General features: G+C 35.7%; 1 protein-coding gene and 1 long non-coding RNA gene across 2 annotated transcripts; one reads left to right on the top strand and one right to left on the bottom strand.

The window, feature by feature from the left end:
* Positions 1-4,328: 4,328 nt before the first annotated feature.
* Positions 4,329-14,235, bottom strand: LOC114529135 (nuclear distribution protein nudE-like 1-A). Its single transcript, XM_028550883.1, has 8 exons — positions 13,935-14,235; positions 13,644-13,797; positions 13,268-13,416; positions 8,418-8,463; positions 7,854-7,944; positions 7,262-7,512; positions 6,647-6,750; positions 4,329-4,804 (listed from the first exon to the last, which is right to left on the bottom strand). The coding sequence occupies exons 1-8, from the start codon at positions 14,033-14,035 to the stop codon at positions 4,789-4,791; spliced, it is 912 nt and encodes a 303-aa protein (XP_028406684.1). The 5' UTR covers positions 14,036-14,235; the 3' UTR covers positions 4,329-4,788.
* A 456-nt stretch (positions 14,236-14,691) lies between these two features.
* Positions 14,692-15,753, top strand: LOC114529080. Its single transcript, XR_003687578.1, has 2 exons — positions 14,692-14,947; positions 15,581-15,753. It is a non-coding gene; the product is annotated as an uncharacterized LOC114529080 (long non-coding RNA).
* The last annotated feature ends 68 nt before the right edge of the window (positions 15,754-15,821 follow it).

The raw sequence follows: 15,821 nt of genomic DNA on the forward strand, positions 1-15,821 counted from the left end.
TAATTAAAGGACTGGTACAAGTTCGTAAAAAAAGGAGGTCGCTGAGAGAATTTTCGCTCGTACGTTTATCCAAATTGAATATTGAAATGTTGTATAGTTGCAAACGAGAACGCAATTTGTTCCCACAACATCTGGTTAAACGTCTCATTAATCCCAACTATAGCAGGCAAAACGCACAAACACTTTTAACACCAATTTGCCTAATCAACAACCCAATGTTCATTACTTCAAAACACGAAATATAATACAACTTCTGTAGGCTACATAGAGGCGTGTTGAGACCAGTGAACTGTAATAAAACCTGGAACGCTATAACTTCTTCTATAGTTCAGCGTATACTTGGTTGAAGCTAAAAATTGAAGGAAAAAACTGATTTTTTGACTCTGTTCCTCGTTCAATAAAAATTAGCAAATGGTTGTATTTTACATAGTTCTAGACATTCCTAGATAATTACTCTCTACGTTTGTCTCAAACATTCAAAAACTCAGAACTTTCAAATTTGGCTTCAAAGATGGCCATTTCAAGGTCCATTGAAACCGCCATAAATATGGAACGTTTTGAATAAATTCGAAAAATTTTAAACCGATTCACTAGAAATCATAGCTAAGTTTTAATATCGCAAATAAAAATGTTTGCTGGCAGGGGCATTCTAAGTATTTTGCATGTCTACATCATTGAAATAATAGCCTTTCAAGGTCACATAACGTGTTAAGTGACCTCCTTCACTTAAATCTGTCGAAACACATACCTGCTTTCAAAATTGTTGTGATTCTATCGAAAGCTTAGAAATCCGTGGTATGAAATATTTTATTTGTTTGTGAAAATGTTGTACGAATTCTTTAAAATATATGGCTATATATAAATGTACACAATTGAGCAGGAAAGAATTAAGACTGCATGAGTATATTTTTATGGGATTCACAGCGACATTCCATGAAAAAGGAAGTAAATACTGCAGCGAGACGAGACGTAGGAACGAGTGTGTATGAATAAATACCGATAATGCATGAACAAAGATTAAACATTTCAATATTCAATACTTACTGTTGCCAGAAACGTGCCGGGGGGAAACGTAACCGGATGATAAATAAATTATAATAAAGCCCAACTTTATGGCTTTATTATAAGCACTGTGTTGCAAAAAATGAGTTCTAGTTCCTCAAACAAATTGCTTCCAGTAAATTAGTAAATTACTCAATTTTGAGTACAGTGTAGTACATCTGAGTAATTTTTACTCAGATATTAAGCATCGTTTTGTACTCAATAATTTGAGTGCATTTTACATACATTATCACCTTATTTTCACCTAAACGGGGCAAGCAAGGGGGTAAAGGATGCCTTTTCAATTGAAAGAAGTGTTGTCGTAAACGCCTATAGCTAAAGGCCTCCAATGGAAAAACCCAATTATTGAATTGCTTTAGGAGTGAAAGACGATGTCAAAACATTGCATACATTACGATAAACATTACGGTTAATTTATTAATTGCTGAAATACAATTCAGTCGCGTGAACTGAACAACTAAAATCACATTTGTGAATTATAGTAAACTAGCACGAACTGCAAGACTAAAATTATACTCGTACATTGCGATGTATATTTATCATGCACTTATAGCCTATAGTTATTATACTTGGAAACAGTAGCTTAGGCGGTGAAAACGACAAATTAGTTATCAATGATTCGGACATCTTATGAAAAACTAGCACAAACTAAACAACTATAAGATCAAATTCGTATATTACGATGTAATTATTACTTGGAGACAGTTGCTTGGGTATTAAGAACGAGGAATCCGTTGACACCACTGGGTTTCGCTTCATCGATGCTAATCTCTATCTTCGCCCCTCGTCCAAAATTAAAGTTGATTTTAGGAAGTGAATAAACGGGTATTCCAGGGAATTTGAGCGATTCGCCTATCAGAGGACCCAGAATAGCGTTTAGAGCCGCGGCAAGACCTGCTTCTAAGGGGTAGAATAACCAATTTATCCAGGTAGGGATGCCCCAGTCAAATGAAAAGGTTGGGATAGGAATTCCTTCTATGACAATTTTCACTTCTCTATTGTCAACGACTGGGCGAAGGGTGCAGGCTAGTTGTGCAGTTGCACTTGGACCAAACGTGATATTCGGAAGTGGCCAAGGCGTTTTCATTATGAGTTGACATGATGCGTTTGCTTGAATCGAAGCACTTATGCTTCCATCTTCATTGATGCTGGCGATGACAGGTGGATTGACTGTCGCACCAATATGGCCAGAGAAAATCTCCCAATTGAAATTATCTTGGGGTCCGAGAGGGAAAATGATTCTGGAGGCTGCTTCAAGCGCTGGAATATCGACTGCGATACATACACCATCCTTGGACCAAGGAAACGGGGCAGGAATCTCTGATGGTGTGCTACCAAGCGAACTGAATGCTTCGAAGTAGGAATTTTGTATCACGGGAATGGGGGTGCTGATCTTGAAGGACTTGAAACCAATTGGTGGTATCTTGACTGGTTCGAGGACTCTCTTGTTCAAATAGCCAAGCAGATACGGTATAAATGCGTTGTTAAGAAGCTGAGTCAAGACTTTGTTTTTTGGAACGTTGACAGTCGCACAGAGAATTCGGATGCGTAGGTCCGAGTCATCGCCGTCCACTGTAATGCTTGCATCAGCAACAAGAGAAGCAGCTGGGATCATTGTGGGCGCTGAACCGTTCTGGTAATTAATCCTTAATGCGACGTTGGAAACCGATATCGTTAAGGTCGCCGACGAAGCCATGCCATGGAGAGCGAAATCGGGACCCCTTAAATTCTTAATTTGGGTCTTGATATGTTGCTTCGCCTTATTACTTGGCCGTAAACTGACGGTTGGAGCAACCTTGAAGTCGAAATCAACGGAGGCGATGCCCGCTTCACCGACGTCGATGTTGCCTGTGAGAAGTGTCGAATGAAGCGCATTGTAGACTTCGGACAGAATAAAGTTTAATTGAGATTCGTATATCGCTACAGCAACATCGAAGCCAGCCATGTTAGTTGGTAGAGTATGCAAAATTTACGTCTCCGAATCTTCCTTGTAAAATGGCTTAAGAAACTCTTAAGTCTCACCTATGAGGCTAGCCTGTTTTATAGCTTATAGTTGGCAGAAATAGGATGTTATTATACACGATTTTTATTGGCTGCTTCCATCAAACGCGGCCTACGCAGCAGTTAGGGTTATTTTAAAGGCGCGAAAACTTCCCAAACGCATTACTTTTGAAAAAATGTGTAATTAACGCAGTTAACTACAGGCCCTGGGATACAATTATATGCGAAAAGCCCTTTGTTTATTATGCACGAATACTATGATAGCGGGAAAAGACTGGGACTAGTTGTCAAATGAAAATCGACATTTCTCATTTGAACAAGCTTAGCTTCATATCAGGTTTAAAATATACTTTAAATTTCATATACTATTTAAATATACTATTTTTTGAACGTTTGTGGAAACACCAGGTGGATTTAGTTAGCTTTGCAATAACTAAATTGAGTTAGGAATATTTTAAAGGTGCAAAAACTTCCTAAACGCATTAATGACCTGCGAAAACATACAATTAATGTCTTCGAACGGCTTCAATTTAAAAAAGATGTACGTCACACAGTTAACCACTAGGGTATAACATGGGGGAATTTCGTTTTAAACCAGTCAGAAAGTTTCTTTACATTTTCAGTACAATATATACCATTTTACATGAAGTGTTTCATATGTAGGCATTCTGATTGGCTTTGCTTAAAAAATGTAAACAAATGTTGCGATTAGTTTAAAACGAAATTCCTGCTTGTTTTAGGGCATAACTATACGCGCGAAAAGCCTTGACTGAAAACTTCCCGAAATGTATTTTAGTAATTATACGTACAGCGAGTGTAAGTTTTCGGTATTACGAAAGAACAGTGTTCTAAAAATATGGAGGAAAAATGAGCAAATGTAAGCGCGTTGAAAAATCTGGGTACATGGAAATCACATTCTTCCACCTCGTTTAATACAGGAAATTACGCCCCAACAACTACGCAAACGCATTGCATTGCCACAATCACTGTAATTAACATAGCTTCTTAGTTTAAAATAAATTGCTTAAATTGATTGTGTGGCATGCATGCCCTTCACACGATGCAGGCTAATTTTTAAAGGGTCAATTAAAGAGCGGAAATCGTATACACTGGCCGATGGCCTTTTCCAAGGATGAAAAATTTACCAGCTCGACGTGCAGTTTCAACAAACAATGTTTTCCCAAAGACGTTGCGAAGCAATGGCCAAGTTAGAATAAATTACTACACTTAAAATCGTTTTATTTAAAAATATTCTTTAAAAATCCATGACCAAATGCGTTGTTATGAAGGTGTTTTGAAATTTAAAATGAAGTCGTGTAATTTATTATGACTTACCATAAATCCACGACTGTTTCAAAGGAGAAATATAACTCAACTCTTCAGAGGAACAAAAATGTATTCAGTATAAAAGGTTTCTGCATAGTTATAATACCTCACCGACCAAAGGTCAGGTTTTACCTTTTGTAAAAAATGTGCCGATTTCAAGGAGTGTTAAATAAATTAATAATTCACTTATTTCACTAATAATTTCATCGCTGTCTGCGAAAAATACAATTCAACATGAGTTCTAGCAATTAATCATTTATAAAAACAAATATTACATATTATATAGGTTATATATATACTGTTACTCTACAAGGGCAAAATAGATATTTTGATAAATTATACTCTCGGGCGATAGACGATGACGAACATCAAGAGCATGGCATAGCCATTTCCTCGTGGTCAGAATGCTGCGACTCTGAAAAGGATAGCTCAATCTTAGTCACCCATATTTACACACAACGATTTACGGGGTTCATCCCCCCCCCCCCACCCGGTCATGAGCCCTGGGTTGCCTTCACTATGATCTGATATATGGCGGGAAAGGACTGGGACTAGTTGTCATATGATTAATTTTGTCGGTTGAACAAGCTTGGTGTAAAGCCTAAAATATACTTTATATTGCGGTGCCCGCGCCAAGTTTGGCACCGCATTATATTCTGCCTGTGAGTTTGTTTGTTCGCATCAATACGTTTCCTTAATCGCCTAGTAAAAATTCCTTGCACATGCTTGGAATACTTGGAATTTTTTCCTAATTATTACTGTAAATCTTGTTGTACGTTTGCCAAATTCCTTTTTTAAAGGAACGTTCTTTTTTCAATTTCAATCTCAAACTCTGATAATTGCGTGTATCTCTGCTTTTATGCACCCAAGAAGGACAAAAATACCACCATTCGATTCAGCGTAAGCAATTATACTTACAGATCTTAAATATATTACTAAACAAGAGTATTCGCAGCGATTTATGACGTTTGAAAGACAAACGAAATTGAATTGTTGACAAATCGCTCAAAATTACTATGCTATACTTTACTAGTAATAGTAAGTTTGGTCTTTGATATCTTTCATATCGTTGGTTTTCTCTTTTAATTTTCGTCCTTAAATAAGTGGATCGGTCTTACATTACGATTTATTTTATAGTACTTTGAGCCAAATATATTCTATTTCGAAGGTTTTAAAGTATAGTTTCAATAAGCGAACTTTATGACAAATCGCTCAAAATTATTAAACAAATTAAAAATGCAGTACGCTTAATCCTTGACTTCTGTATCGTTGCTTTTCTAGTTTCCGGCTCTACACCAGTTTATTCGTCTCACGTTTCTCTTCATTTTGACAGTATTTTTAGATAGTATTTTTAGCCTAAATATTTTATTTCTGAAGATTTTAAAACGGCGCAATTTTGACCTTAATGTACCAACCAACCAGGCTGCGGCCGACAGGAGAATGTAAGTTGGTGATGTCGTTAGAAATGAGAGGACGTTTTATTTCTAGGCAAGCATTCTGGGCACCGCATTTTAGTACTGTGTCTGGTTCTCTATACTATCTGAATATATTATTTTGAACGTTCCACAAACGAACGTTCAAGCTTTCAAATAATTTAATACTTTATACTTCCGTTTCATATTTATGTCAGAGCTAAAGTTCTTATAGCTTTATATAATCACAAAATTTCGGCCAGGTTAATAAAGAATAACAAAAGATATGATCGACTAAATACTGTAAAATGGATTGCTATTTCGACAGCCTATCTGAGGGCTGATTGGCTAAAATATGAGCGCGCAATATTACCTGGGTCGTAAGCGATTCTTTATTGGGCTTATACCATTGGATGTAGGTAAAATTATGACAGGCTTTTAATATGGATGATTAGAAAAATCAGACTCATTTTTCTCTTAATCGAAGGACTTTATAATTGACTAATCTTAACTAATCCTAAATCTGACTAACTAATCCTAAATCGTATCCTAAATCTTACCCTAAATCTAACCTAATATCAAGGATTAAACTCGTGATTTAAGATTATGGGATTATTACTAAATCTTATCCTAAATCTTACCCTAAACCTAACCTAATACCAAGGATTAAACTCGTGATTTAAGATTATGGGATTATTACTGGATTAAAGAAGACCACAGCTATAGTATAACAGCATCTACTGTGTGAGAAAAAGGTGCAGTTTGTTTGTTTGCGGAGTTATTTGTTAAAATCACTAAAATTTGTAAAAAATTATTATATCTATAACAATGCATGTATCCCTCACCTTGAAGAGTCTGAAGATGAGCCATTGGGCAGACCAACTGTTTTAATACTTCTCGGTTGATCTTTCACGAAGTTCCGACACGACGCTAGTTTTGACTCTAAAGCCTAAGAAGAAAGCAAAAGTCTATGTACCATATGCAGTTTTTTCACTGGGTTTTTTTGCGGCAAATAAAACTCACTCGAGGCAAGAATAAACATTTTAAAAGGGAACACCACATCTAGGGGTAAAAATATTAAAAGGGCCCCATTTGATAACCATATAATAACCTAATAACTTTACATTTTCCCAAAAACCTAATTCTAGTAGAGTATATTCTGGGCAGTGGGTCTTAGGCCAGAGGGGGGAGGGATGAAGTTCGCCACTGCTTAGGACGTTTTCAAGAAATAGGAACAGGTACTGTGGTATTTTTTATTCCATCAATGGTCAAAGAATCATAGAGTCATGCATTTATTATTATATATATGATTATATCTGACTTATATATGATTCGACTGAAAATCCGTGGGAAAAATTGAAAGGTTGGTAATCTTGTATCAATAATGTGGTGTATAGGCTACCGAGAAGCATTGGTTACCACTACGTTTGCCACTATGAACTCAGATAAAGGTAACTTACCCCAACTTTTCTTAAAAGATCACCAACTATATTTAACGCTGATATCCTTGCCGAGGGCGCAAGTGGAGTGCCGCCATTTTGAACTTTATGCGGCGAAGTGCCGATAGAACTATGATCAGTCTTTATGTCCTTTTTAATATGAATAGGAGTTTTTGTTTTCTCGTCTTTCTTTCCATCCACATCGCTCTTCGTCGCTGTTTTCTCAAGCTCCAAGTTCTTCTGCGTTCGAACCGCCAACTCTTGATGAAGATCTGCAAGAATGCAAACGTTGAAACGTTGCATGCATGTGCTAGTATGAAGTTGTGTTCACCGCAAGTTTCTCACATCATTGGAAATTAATCAATTTCCTGAGAAAATCGTACTATAACGCAGGCAATGAAGGGCGAAGATATAAATAATCTGTCCATTAAAGGCGAAGATGGATCCTAGTAAAATCATTTGTATATCCAGAAACAGAAATTATGTGTGAGATCAGTGTGAAGGTGTTAAACCTTATATATACGGGGACCAGGGGCCAGTTGTATTAACGACTAGGCCCTGAATGTAGTTAAAGAGTTTTATACCACCGGCCCCTGGTGGTTATAATGCCTACCTCTGGCTTCGTCTTTTAATCTTTGCACAGTTTCAACCAAAGTTTCTTTTTCATCAAGTTCATTCTCGAGAATAGCATTTCGCTCAATCGCCTGAAGAATTTGAAGAGAAACAGTGATGATGACGTGTGTTACTTTACGATGAAGTGGAAAATACGAATAAGCTTTTATTATAAGATTTATAGAACAACTAAAATAAACTACATCCATCAATGTCAAGAATTATGTCTTATGGCAAGAGAACAGGCGGTTTGAGGTATAAATCTCGTTCCCTACTAGGCTAATTTGTTCGCGGGGGTAGAAAGAACTAGCAAAAGGTCATAGCTACTTTTGGCGGGAAATTTCTCACCGACCAATCACGTGGTGATTTTATCGACCAATTAGGTAGGGTGTTTATTGCGCGAACAAATCCCCCCCCCAATAGCTAGGTATTTAGGCACTTAGATAGTATTGCTTAACTTCTAGGAGTTTCAGTGAGACTTTTTAGTCCATATCAGGGAAATCTCAGGCAAACTAATATATGAAAAAAAAAATTATTAATGCAACATTAATAAAACCATGTATACCTCATTGAGCCGTTGTTCGAAATCTTCTAATGAGCTAACTGTGACTCTATAATGTAACAAATCATCTTTTATTGTGCCGATATTCGAATTAGGAATAGCTACTACAGCGTGATTCTCAAAGGTGACCGACAGTCGGCGATAGCTATTGTCGGTATCACTAAAGAATATAGCCGGTGCTTTGTCACCGGCTACAGCAATACATCACCGACTGTCGGCGAACAATGAAAATCAAGTTCAAAATTCATATTTTGAACGGCACAACTGTTTTTATATCGTGGGTTAAGTCGGTTTTCCACTAGCGATATTTTCCGATTTTATTCAGTTTTGTATTTGAGCAATTTGTTCCCAAATTGTTGCAGTTGACAGCTTTGTCTTTGATCGAAAAATAAAATGTCGCTTCGCGCGAAAATTAACGCTAGCGGAAACCGGCTTTGCGTGGATTAGCAATTAGAACTTTTGTTGGCGAACGCGAGTTGCGATACCCTTGGCCTTGGAAATTATATAACTTCTGAAATGAACAGAAATACAAGAACATTCTACAACTGACACTGATATTTATTTTCAAGATCAATACCATGGAAAATTGCTATACCCATACTATTTCCATAGTATGAACTGACAATTAGTAAAGATAGTATTAATATATCCGTGCAACTTAAGGCTGCCTTCCACTTACGCGTTTTTATACGCACGTACACGTACGGGAAATAAATGCTTTTAAATTTTTATTATTGAACATATAGGTCAACTAATGCATACTAAAATATGCAGAAAACCAAGTTCCTTCGATTATTCACTTAGTTTTTTCAAAGGTAACATGTACAAGGATTTAGACTTTTTACGTGCGTGTGCCTGCGTATGTAAAACGCTTAATGGAAAACAGCCTTAACATGCATATATATTTCCATAATATGAAATTATAAACAAGTTGCCAGTCTGACTACAGAAAAAACGGATGTTCTTTTTTGTAAGATAAAACGAAGCCTTGTTTTTGTCAAATTGTTTTAATTGTAATCATTTTAATTGTTCAATGCGTTACGTTATTTGACCGTTCAGGAAGTTATAATTATTCTGCACCATTCGCTCACTCAAATTTCCAGAGGTGTCACAACGCACGTTCAAAACAAGAAGTCTGATTTCAATAGAGGAACGTTTTGGGATGACAACTTTGACACATGGCTGATTTCGTGATATATTGTGTCGTACGTGGTTACTACGCAACAATCAAACGTCCATGTATCATCATATCACGGTCCCCTGCTTGCCTTAAGAGTATATAGCTATATCGTATTGTGAAATAGACAAAGTCTAAGAAAAAGTATGTTTCACAGACTGATATGCATTTTGCGAGCATTTTAAATTGATGGAAACTATGTGTAAAACATTGCTCAATTAACATTTTCTGCTGAATACATCGTTAAAATACTTTAAATGCCGTGCGCTTCTTCGGAGTAGAAGCATTCAAAGATAATGTACAATATTTGGCTTTTACCATGGCAACGTAAAGAATACGCCATCGAGCCCCCCGCAATAATAAAACACTTGAAATATATTGATAAAATAGACGAAAATTGTTTAATTATACAGTTCAGCTGCCAGTCAAGATTGGGCATACTCCCATTGTAGTGTCAAATTTTAAGTTTAAGTATTTTAAAAACACACACAAATTAAAAAAAGAATATCTCAGGTGTAAAATGAATTAAAATTGACGAAAGTATTCTTTAATAGCGGCAATGACTGACAGAATGCATCAGAAATGAAAAGTGCCATTAGTGCCATTTAAAGTCTTGGACTACCAAAGAAATAATTTCCATACAATATCTCTCTAGCAACCAGTCACAAAAGATTATATAGGCATTATGTATACTGTATATTACCAAGTAAAGCAACTATAGATTGCCAATGAAGTCTAAATTTCATGAAATGGTTTCAATACATGCAATACCTCTCCACTCCAGCAACCAGTCACAAAAGATTATAGCTATAGGCATTATGTATACTGTATATTACCAAGTAAAGCAACTATAAATTGCCAATCAAGTCTAAATTCCAGTATCAAATGTTTGTCGTCCGTGATATCAAAGCTCAGGTATAACTTTGTCATTGAGGCTTTTTGCTTTTTACCTATCACCGCCCGCCATATTTGCCCGAAAAGGGCCTGCGGAGGAGGTAGGCTTTTTACACACTTTAAATTTTCTTACTTGGAAAAAATATGCATAAACATGGACATAATATCATGAAATGTCAATTCCTCGACCATTTGGCTTTGTCGGTTGACGACAATTTACAAGTTTTTCTTTAGCATCGTATGTATTTTTACTTTGGTCTTAAACCGAGTGAACTGTGAAGAATGTTCGACGTTTCAATGTAAAGGTTTTCATTTAGATAAAAGCTACTGAGGCCAGCTTCTAGATCCTTTGATCCTTTGCCACTTTTTTATAATCCTTACCAAAGAAATATTTATTTAAAGCCTAAATGTCGCTCGCAATTAGCTACTAGATATTTACTTAACCATTAGACATTAGCAGCAAATGTTTATATAATTATTTTACTTTTCGACCCCCGATAATGAGCTAAAAAAATTACTGGATTATTCAAAAAAACTAGAAAAGTATAGACTATAGAAAATAGGCAAGGCGAAAATGTATGATAATACTACTAGGCAAAGCGAAAATTACTAATAAAACAAGGAACATTTACGGTTTTCAGGTTGTTTAAGACAAAAAGAATGTCATATCTTTGATTTTACTCTTTGGTTTAAAAGACTTATGCACCCTGAATGGATTTTTGAACATATTAAAACTTTAAATTACTTTAAAATGTATGTATAATTACTCTGCATATTGTATCATTATCTTGATATTTCCTACAAGCAGGAAACTACAATTTAATAAAACAAAGAAGTGAAAGAACAGTAATCATAGTTGTTAGAAAGACATAGGAAATGAATATTGGCTTTTCTGTTGTGGAACTAGCTGTTACAAAATGCATTTCAAGAGCATTATTTACACTGAAATTTGCAGTAAAATTGGCAATATTTTAATTCCACAAAGCTAAATTTTAAATCTAATGCATTATTACTTGAGACAAGAATACATTTTCTTCTGCAAAGAAATAATTATGTCAAAACAAATGGATCCAGCAAGATTCTAGTGTGTTAGCATTATGTAAGAAAGTATTGATATTTACATACATTATCAAAATCCTATCATCATTGAATCATACAAAATAATAATGGATATGCCTTTATATTCTTATTTTTCATCAATACTATAGGCAACAAATCATCCTTATAGGAATTGATTGTATAACATATTATGGTTTGCAAAGAGAGAGCATCAAAAACAGAATGGCAAATGCAACACAGCCAAGTGCGACTAGAAAACACTATAGTACTACATAATCTACATTTGGGCACACTTCCAGAAAACATGTAAATGATATATAAGTGCCATATTGCTAAGAAAGGCTTATTTCCTTCCTTTTATGTCCTGCATCAAGAGAATAGCATCTGTTGTTGTAAGATGTTAAAGAGTGTGATGCATGGGTCAGGAAGTCTTTCTATATTGTGACCCCATGTGGAACAAGTGTGTCACTTCTACTTGTCAGATCATTGTAGGCATTACGTGATGGGCAGTACAGCCAAGAATACAAATTCTGATCTGTGCTTGTCACTAGTTTCAGTGTTTTAATACAACAAGAGCTATACAGTTTAGGGTTTGAATTCACTTTAGAAACCATTTTAGCAATTTCCACCTTTCCATACTTGGTGTTTCTTTGTGACTTTGTTTACATGCATTTTAAGTGACTCATTTGCAAGTATCAATGCAAGAAGTTACTTTGGCCTTCAACACACTCTTGCAATAATGTTAAACTATAACCAGAGACTATTTTGTTAAGGCCTCTAGGAAGAAAATACCCTTTCATGAATCATATCTACAATGTTCATGTACATGAACACTTCTTAGCTTGTTCAACTCATTGGCTAACCACAAGGCAAGATATAAGAATTATTTTATCATTTTAAAAACCAAACTAAAGCTCCCTTGACTGTAACAGAGATGCATGAATGTACATATTTTTTGCATGGGTGGAAGGTCAAACAATTCATTAAAGGCATCCTCCAAAATTCCTTTGTAGTCATGCAACAAATATATATTAGCAAGTTTACAAGTAACCCAAAGACATAAATTGCAAGACTATGATTGTATGAAACAGTTGCCCGAAAAAATAATTTCTCAATATAACTTCTTTCAAACACGGATGGGTCCTAATCTTGTAGAAATTTGCCTTATTCCTGCCAGACTTTACTCTGGGATCTTTGCCAAGGCATATAATAACACCTCAGTATTGAAAATTATGTCAAGGAAGCATTCTACCTGTTAATGTTTTGACATTACTAATATATATACATCAATGTTTTTCAATATTGCAAAAACTCATAGCAAAAATGCACCTGGAAGTGTTTGTATAAAATTGGCGATTTGTATGTCAGCATGTGTGGTCTATCCAACAATGTGCGAAATTTTACTTCTATTTTTATGACAATGAATATTAATGTTTGCTGTTTCTATAATCCTAATATGTTGATTTTAGCATTTCATAATATGTAAAGTCCAAAATCAAAACTGAAAATATGTGACATTGCAAATTCCAGAATAGTGAAACAGCTTTCATATTTTCACTGGGCAAATGCCAGACATTCTCAGTGGGAAATGCGAGTTAATGGCTAATAAATAGAAATAGCTGAATAACAAAGACCAGTTTTAGTGTAATTCTTTAATTTAATTATTTCATTCATCAATAGTTGGGGCAATCTATTGAATGAAAGAGTATACAACTAAGCTTACCTTTTCGCTCTTTCCAAGTCGTCATTTGACTGCTCTAGTTGTCTCACGTATTTCCTGAGTTCATCCTGTATCGCTTTCAATTGTGCATTTTCGTCTTGTAAAGCTGTTATTGTTAGATATGATTCATTTTGGCTTGCCTCTAACTTCTCCTGTTTTCAAGAAACACAATCAATAAAGAGCGGACATTTAATTAGAAAGGCACACGGCTACAATATTTTTTTATGATAAACTGCGAGTATTAGACTTAATATGCAATTGAAAATATGCTTACAGACATTTATTAACACCCATAAGACGTGGGATTTAGTAACGGGCATTTAAATAATTAAAGCAAGTCTAAACGTGCACGCTTTCTTGTGAAATTCGGAAATTGTACCTTCAAATTTTCATTATCTGTTTCTAGTCTTGTCTTGATAGACAGAAGCTCTCTTTGCCTCGCTTCGGCTTGCTCCAGTTGTGTCTCTAGCTCGGCTTCAAGTTCTCGGCTTCCTTCCTGAAATTCGTCTAGTTCTTCTCTCGTTTCTTGCAGTCTAAGTCATATTTAAAACAACAAAGCATTGAGTACACCTGTTTGGCAAAAGTTAAAAAATTCTCGGCTTTAATGCGGCCGTACACCGCCAATCTTTTGCCATATGAAAAATGGAATATCGGGCGACACGACACAGACCTTGAAGAGTATTCTTCGGCTAAATTTCGCCAGTATTTTGCCTCTTCTTTTGGGTCAGTGAAGTGCGGTTCCTCGTCGTTGATAGAATTCATCCCCGGCATTCGGATCTGTTTCGGCCCAACAAGAATATCCCTGGCGATGGCTACGGCTAAAATACGGATCACATGTGGACGTGGAACTTTTCACGTTCAAAAAATGCTGTCTGAAATCCCACTAAAGCAATCCGAGGGACATTTTACTGTACTATGGAATTTGTAAAATGTATATGAATATTTTGTAACTGACATTTGATCGCTTCTTCTCCGACAGTATGACGTCATAGCAAAACACTATGTTTGCTCTGCATTCTGGGTAATATGACGCTTGTCCACTGAACTTTACAACTGGAGTGAGAAATCGGGCGGGATTGAACGGCCTTAAATTTGAAAGTAAAGCGATCAAACGATCGCAAAATGCTTTTTGGTGTAGTTTGATAAACAGTTTGTTTAGATCACTTTTTGGTTCGAGTATTTATGCTGTTAAAACTCGTCTATAGAGGCAGTTATCTTTAAGTATGGTGAAAAAACTGGCAAATCAGAGAAGTAAATATTGAAGTTAGCGGCCTCTTAATTACTTAAAAAGTATTCAAAAGCTTTTTTTAGAAAAAAAAACCGTAAAGTTGCTCTGGTAGGCAACTAACTCCAGTTGTATTCAAGTCAGTGATTCAAGTTCACTGCGATGGTCCAGTTACTACACATAAGGATTGCGGTCAGAGTACATCTTCTTCAGAGGTCTTCTTCCAAAGTTAAAAATGGCGTCAAATTCGTCCTCGATAAGTAACGTTAAAGTTGGCGAATTACCCGCCTATTTACAGAAGGCAAAGTTAGGGAAGATTCCCAGTGGTTTCTTGGGCATGGTATCTCGCTATCAGCAGAAATATATCCTTTGTAAGAACGGAAGATTTACACCATTTTTCCATGTTGCCGGCCTTTGTATGTTTGTGAATTACTGGATCGAATATAAGCATTTGAAGCGTAAGTGTGCAATATTTTGACTGTCCATCATTCCCTTTTGGTTTGTCAGAAGTGTTAATACTTTTTTCGGATCATTTTTCTAAAAGTCCTAGTGTTATACATGTACATTTGCATTGGTAATTTTGGTATTTGTACAAAGTATGTATTTTGAGAGTTGACTTTACCGGCAAAGGGCAGGAGTTCTCTATGTGATAGTATGTATCGAAATTAGGCAATCCTCTATAGCTAAATTACATAGAAATCACAGCATTTTGTATATGCAACAAAACTTTTGAAAGAATACAAAAAAATTTGAAAGCTTCACAACTCTTCTCCCCCCCCTGGTTATATCAGCTGTTTTTGGCATAGACCTGTTTTTACACTGCCACATTTGTTTCGAATCAGCAGTGAAATATCAAATCAAAAATGTTTTTCGACTTTTCACCTTGAATAACCAATAATTGACATTATACATGATGATATAGCAAAAATGATATAGCAAAAAATTCTTAGTTGATTAAGGCTATTTCATACCTTTTGGAAGCCTTTTCTCTACCACTAAGCATCCCTATTACATTAAGAGGTACATTTATCTGCCTAGAGGTGAGCAATGTCCCATCAGTGAAATCAAAAAGAATATTATTATATTTTTAGACACCAGTATGTGGCGAAAGTACCATTAATAGTGTGAAGAAGAACATGCAGACATGCAGGGAAACATTTGAACAGTTTTGATGGTCGTTTTCTAAAGTTTTAAAAGAACTGATGTTAAGAAACAGAATCATGTCTTGTTTGAAGAATCATTAAATTATGGCTTTATTTTCGATGTTGTCGTGTCTGGTTATTCCTCTGTTAGTGCTGCGAGGAAATGGTGACATTTGTTACTAAAACATGC

The sequence above is a fragment of the Dendronephthya gigantea genome, unplaced genomic scaffold (assembly GCF_004324835.1).
Source record: "Dendronephthya gigantea isolate DGI-Jeju-01 unplaced genomic scaffold, DenGig_1.0 000053F, whole genome shotgun sequence".
Lineage (NCBI taxonomy): Eukaryota > Metazoa > Cnidaria > Anthozoa > Malacalcyonacea > Nephtheidae > Dendronephthya > Dendronephthya gigantea.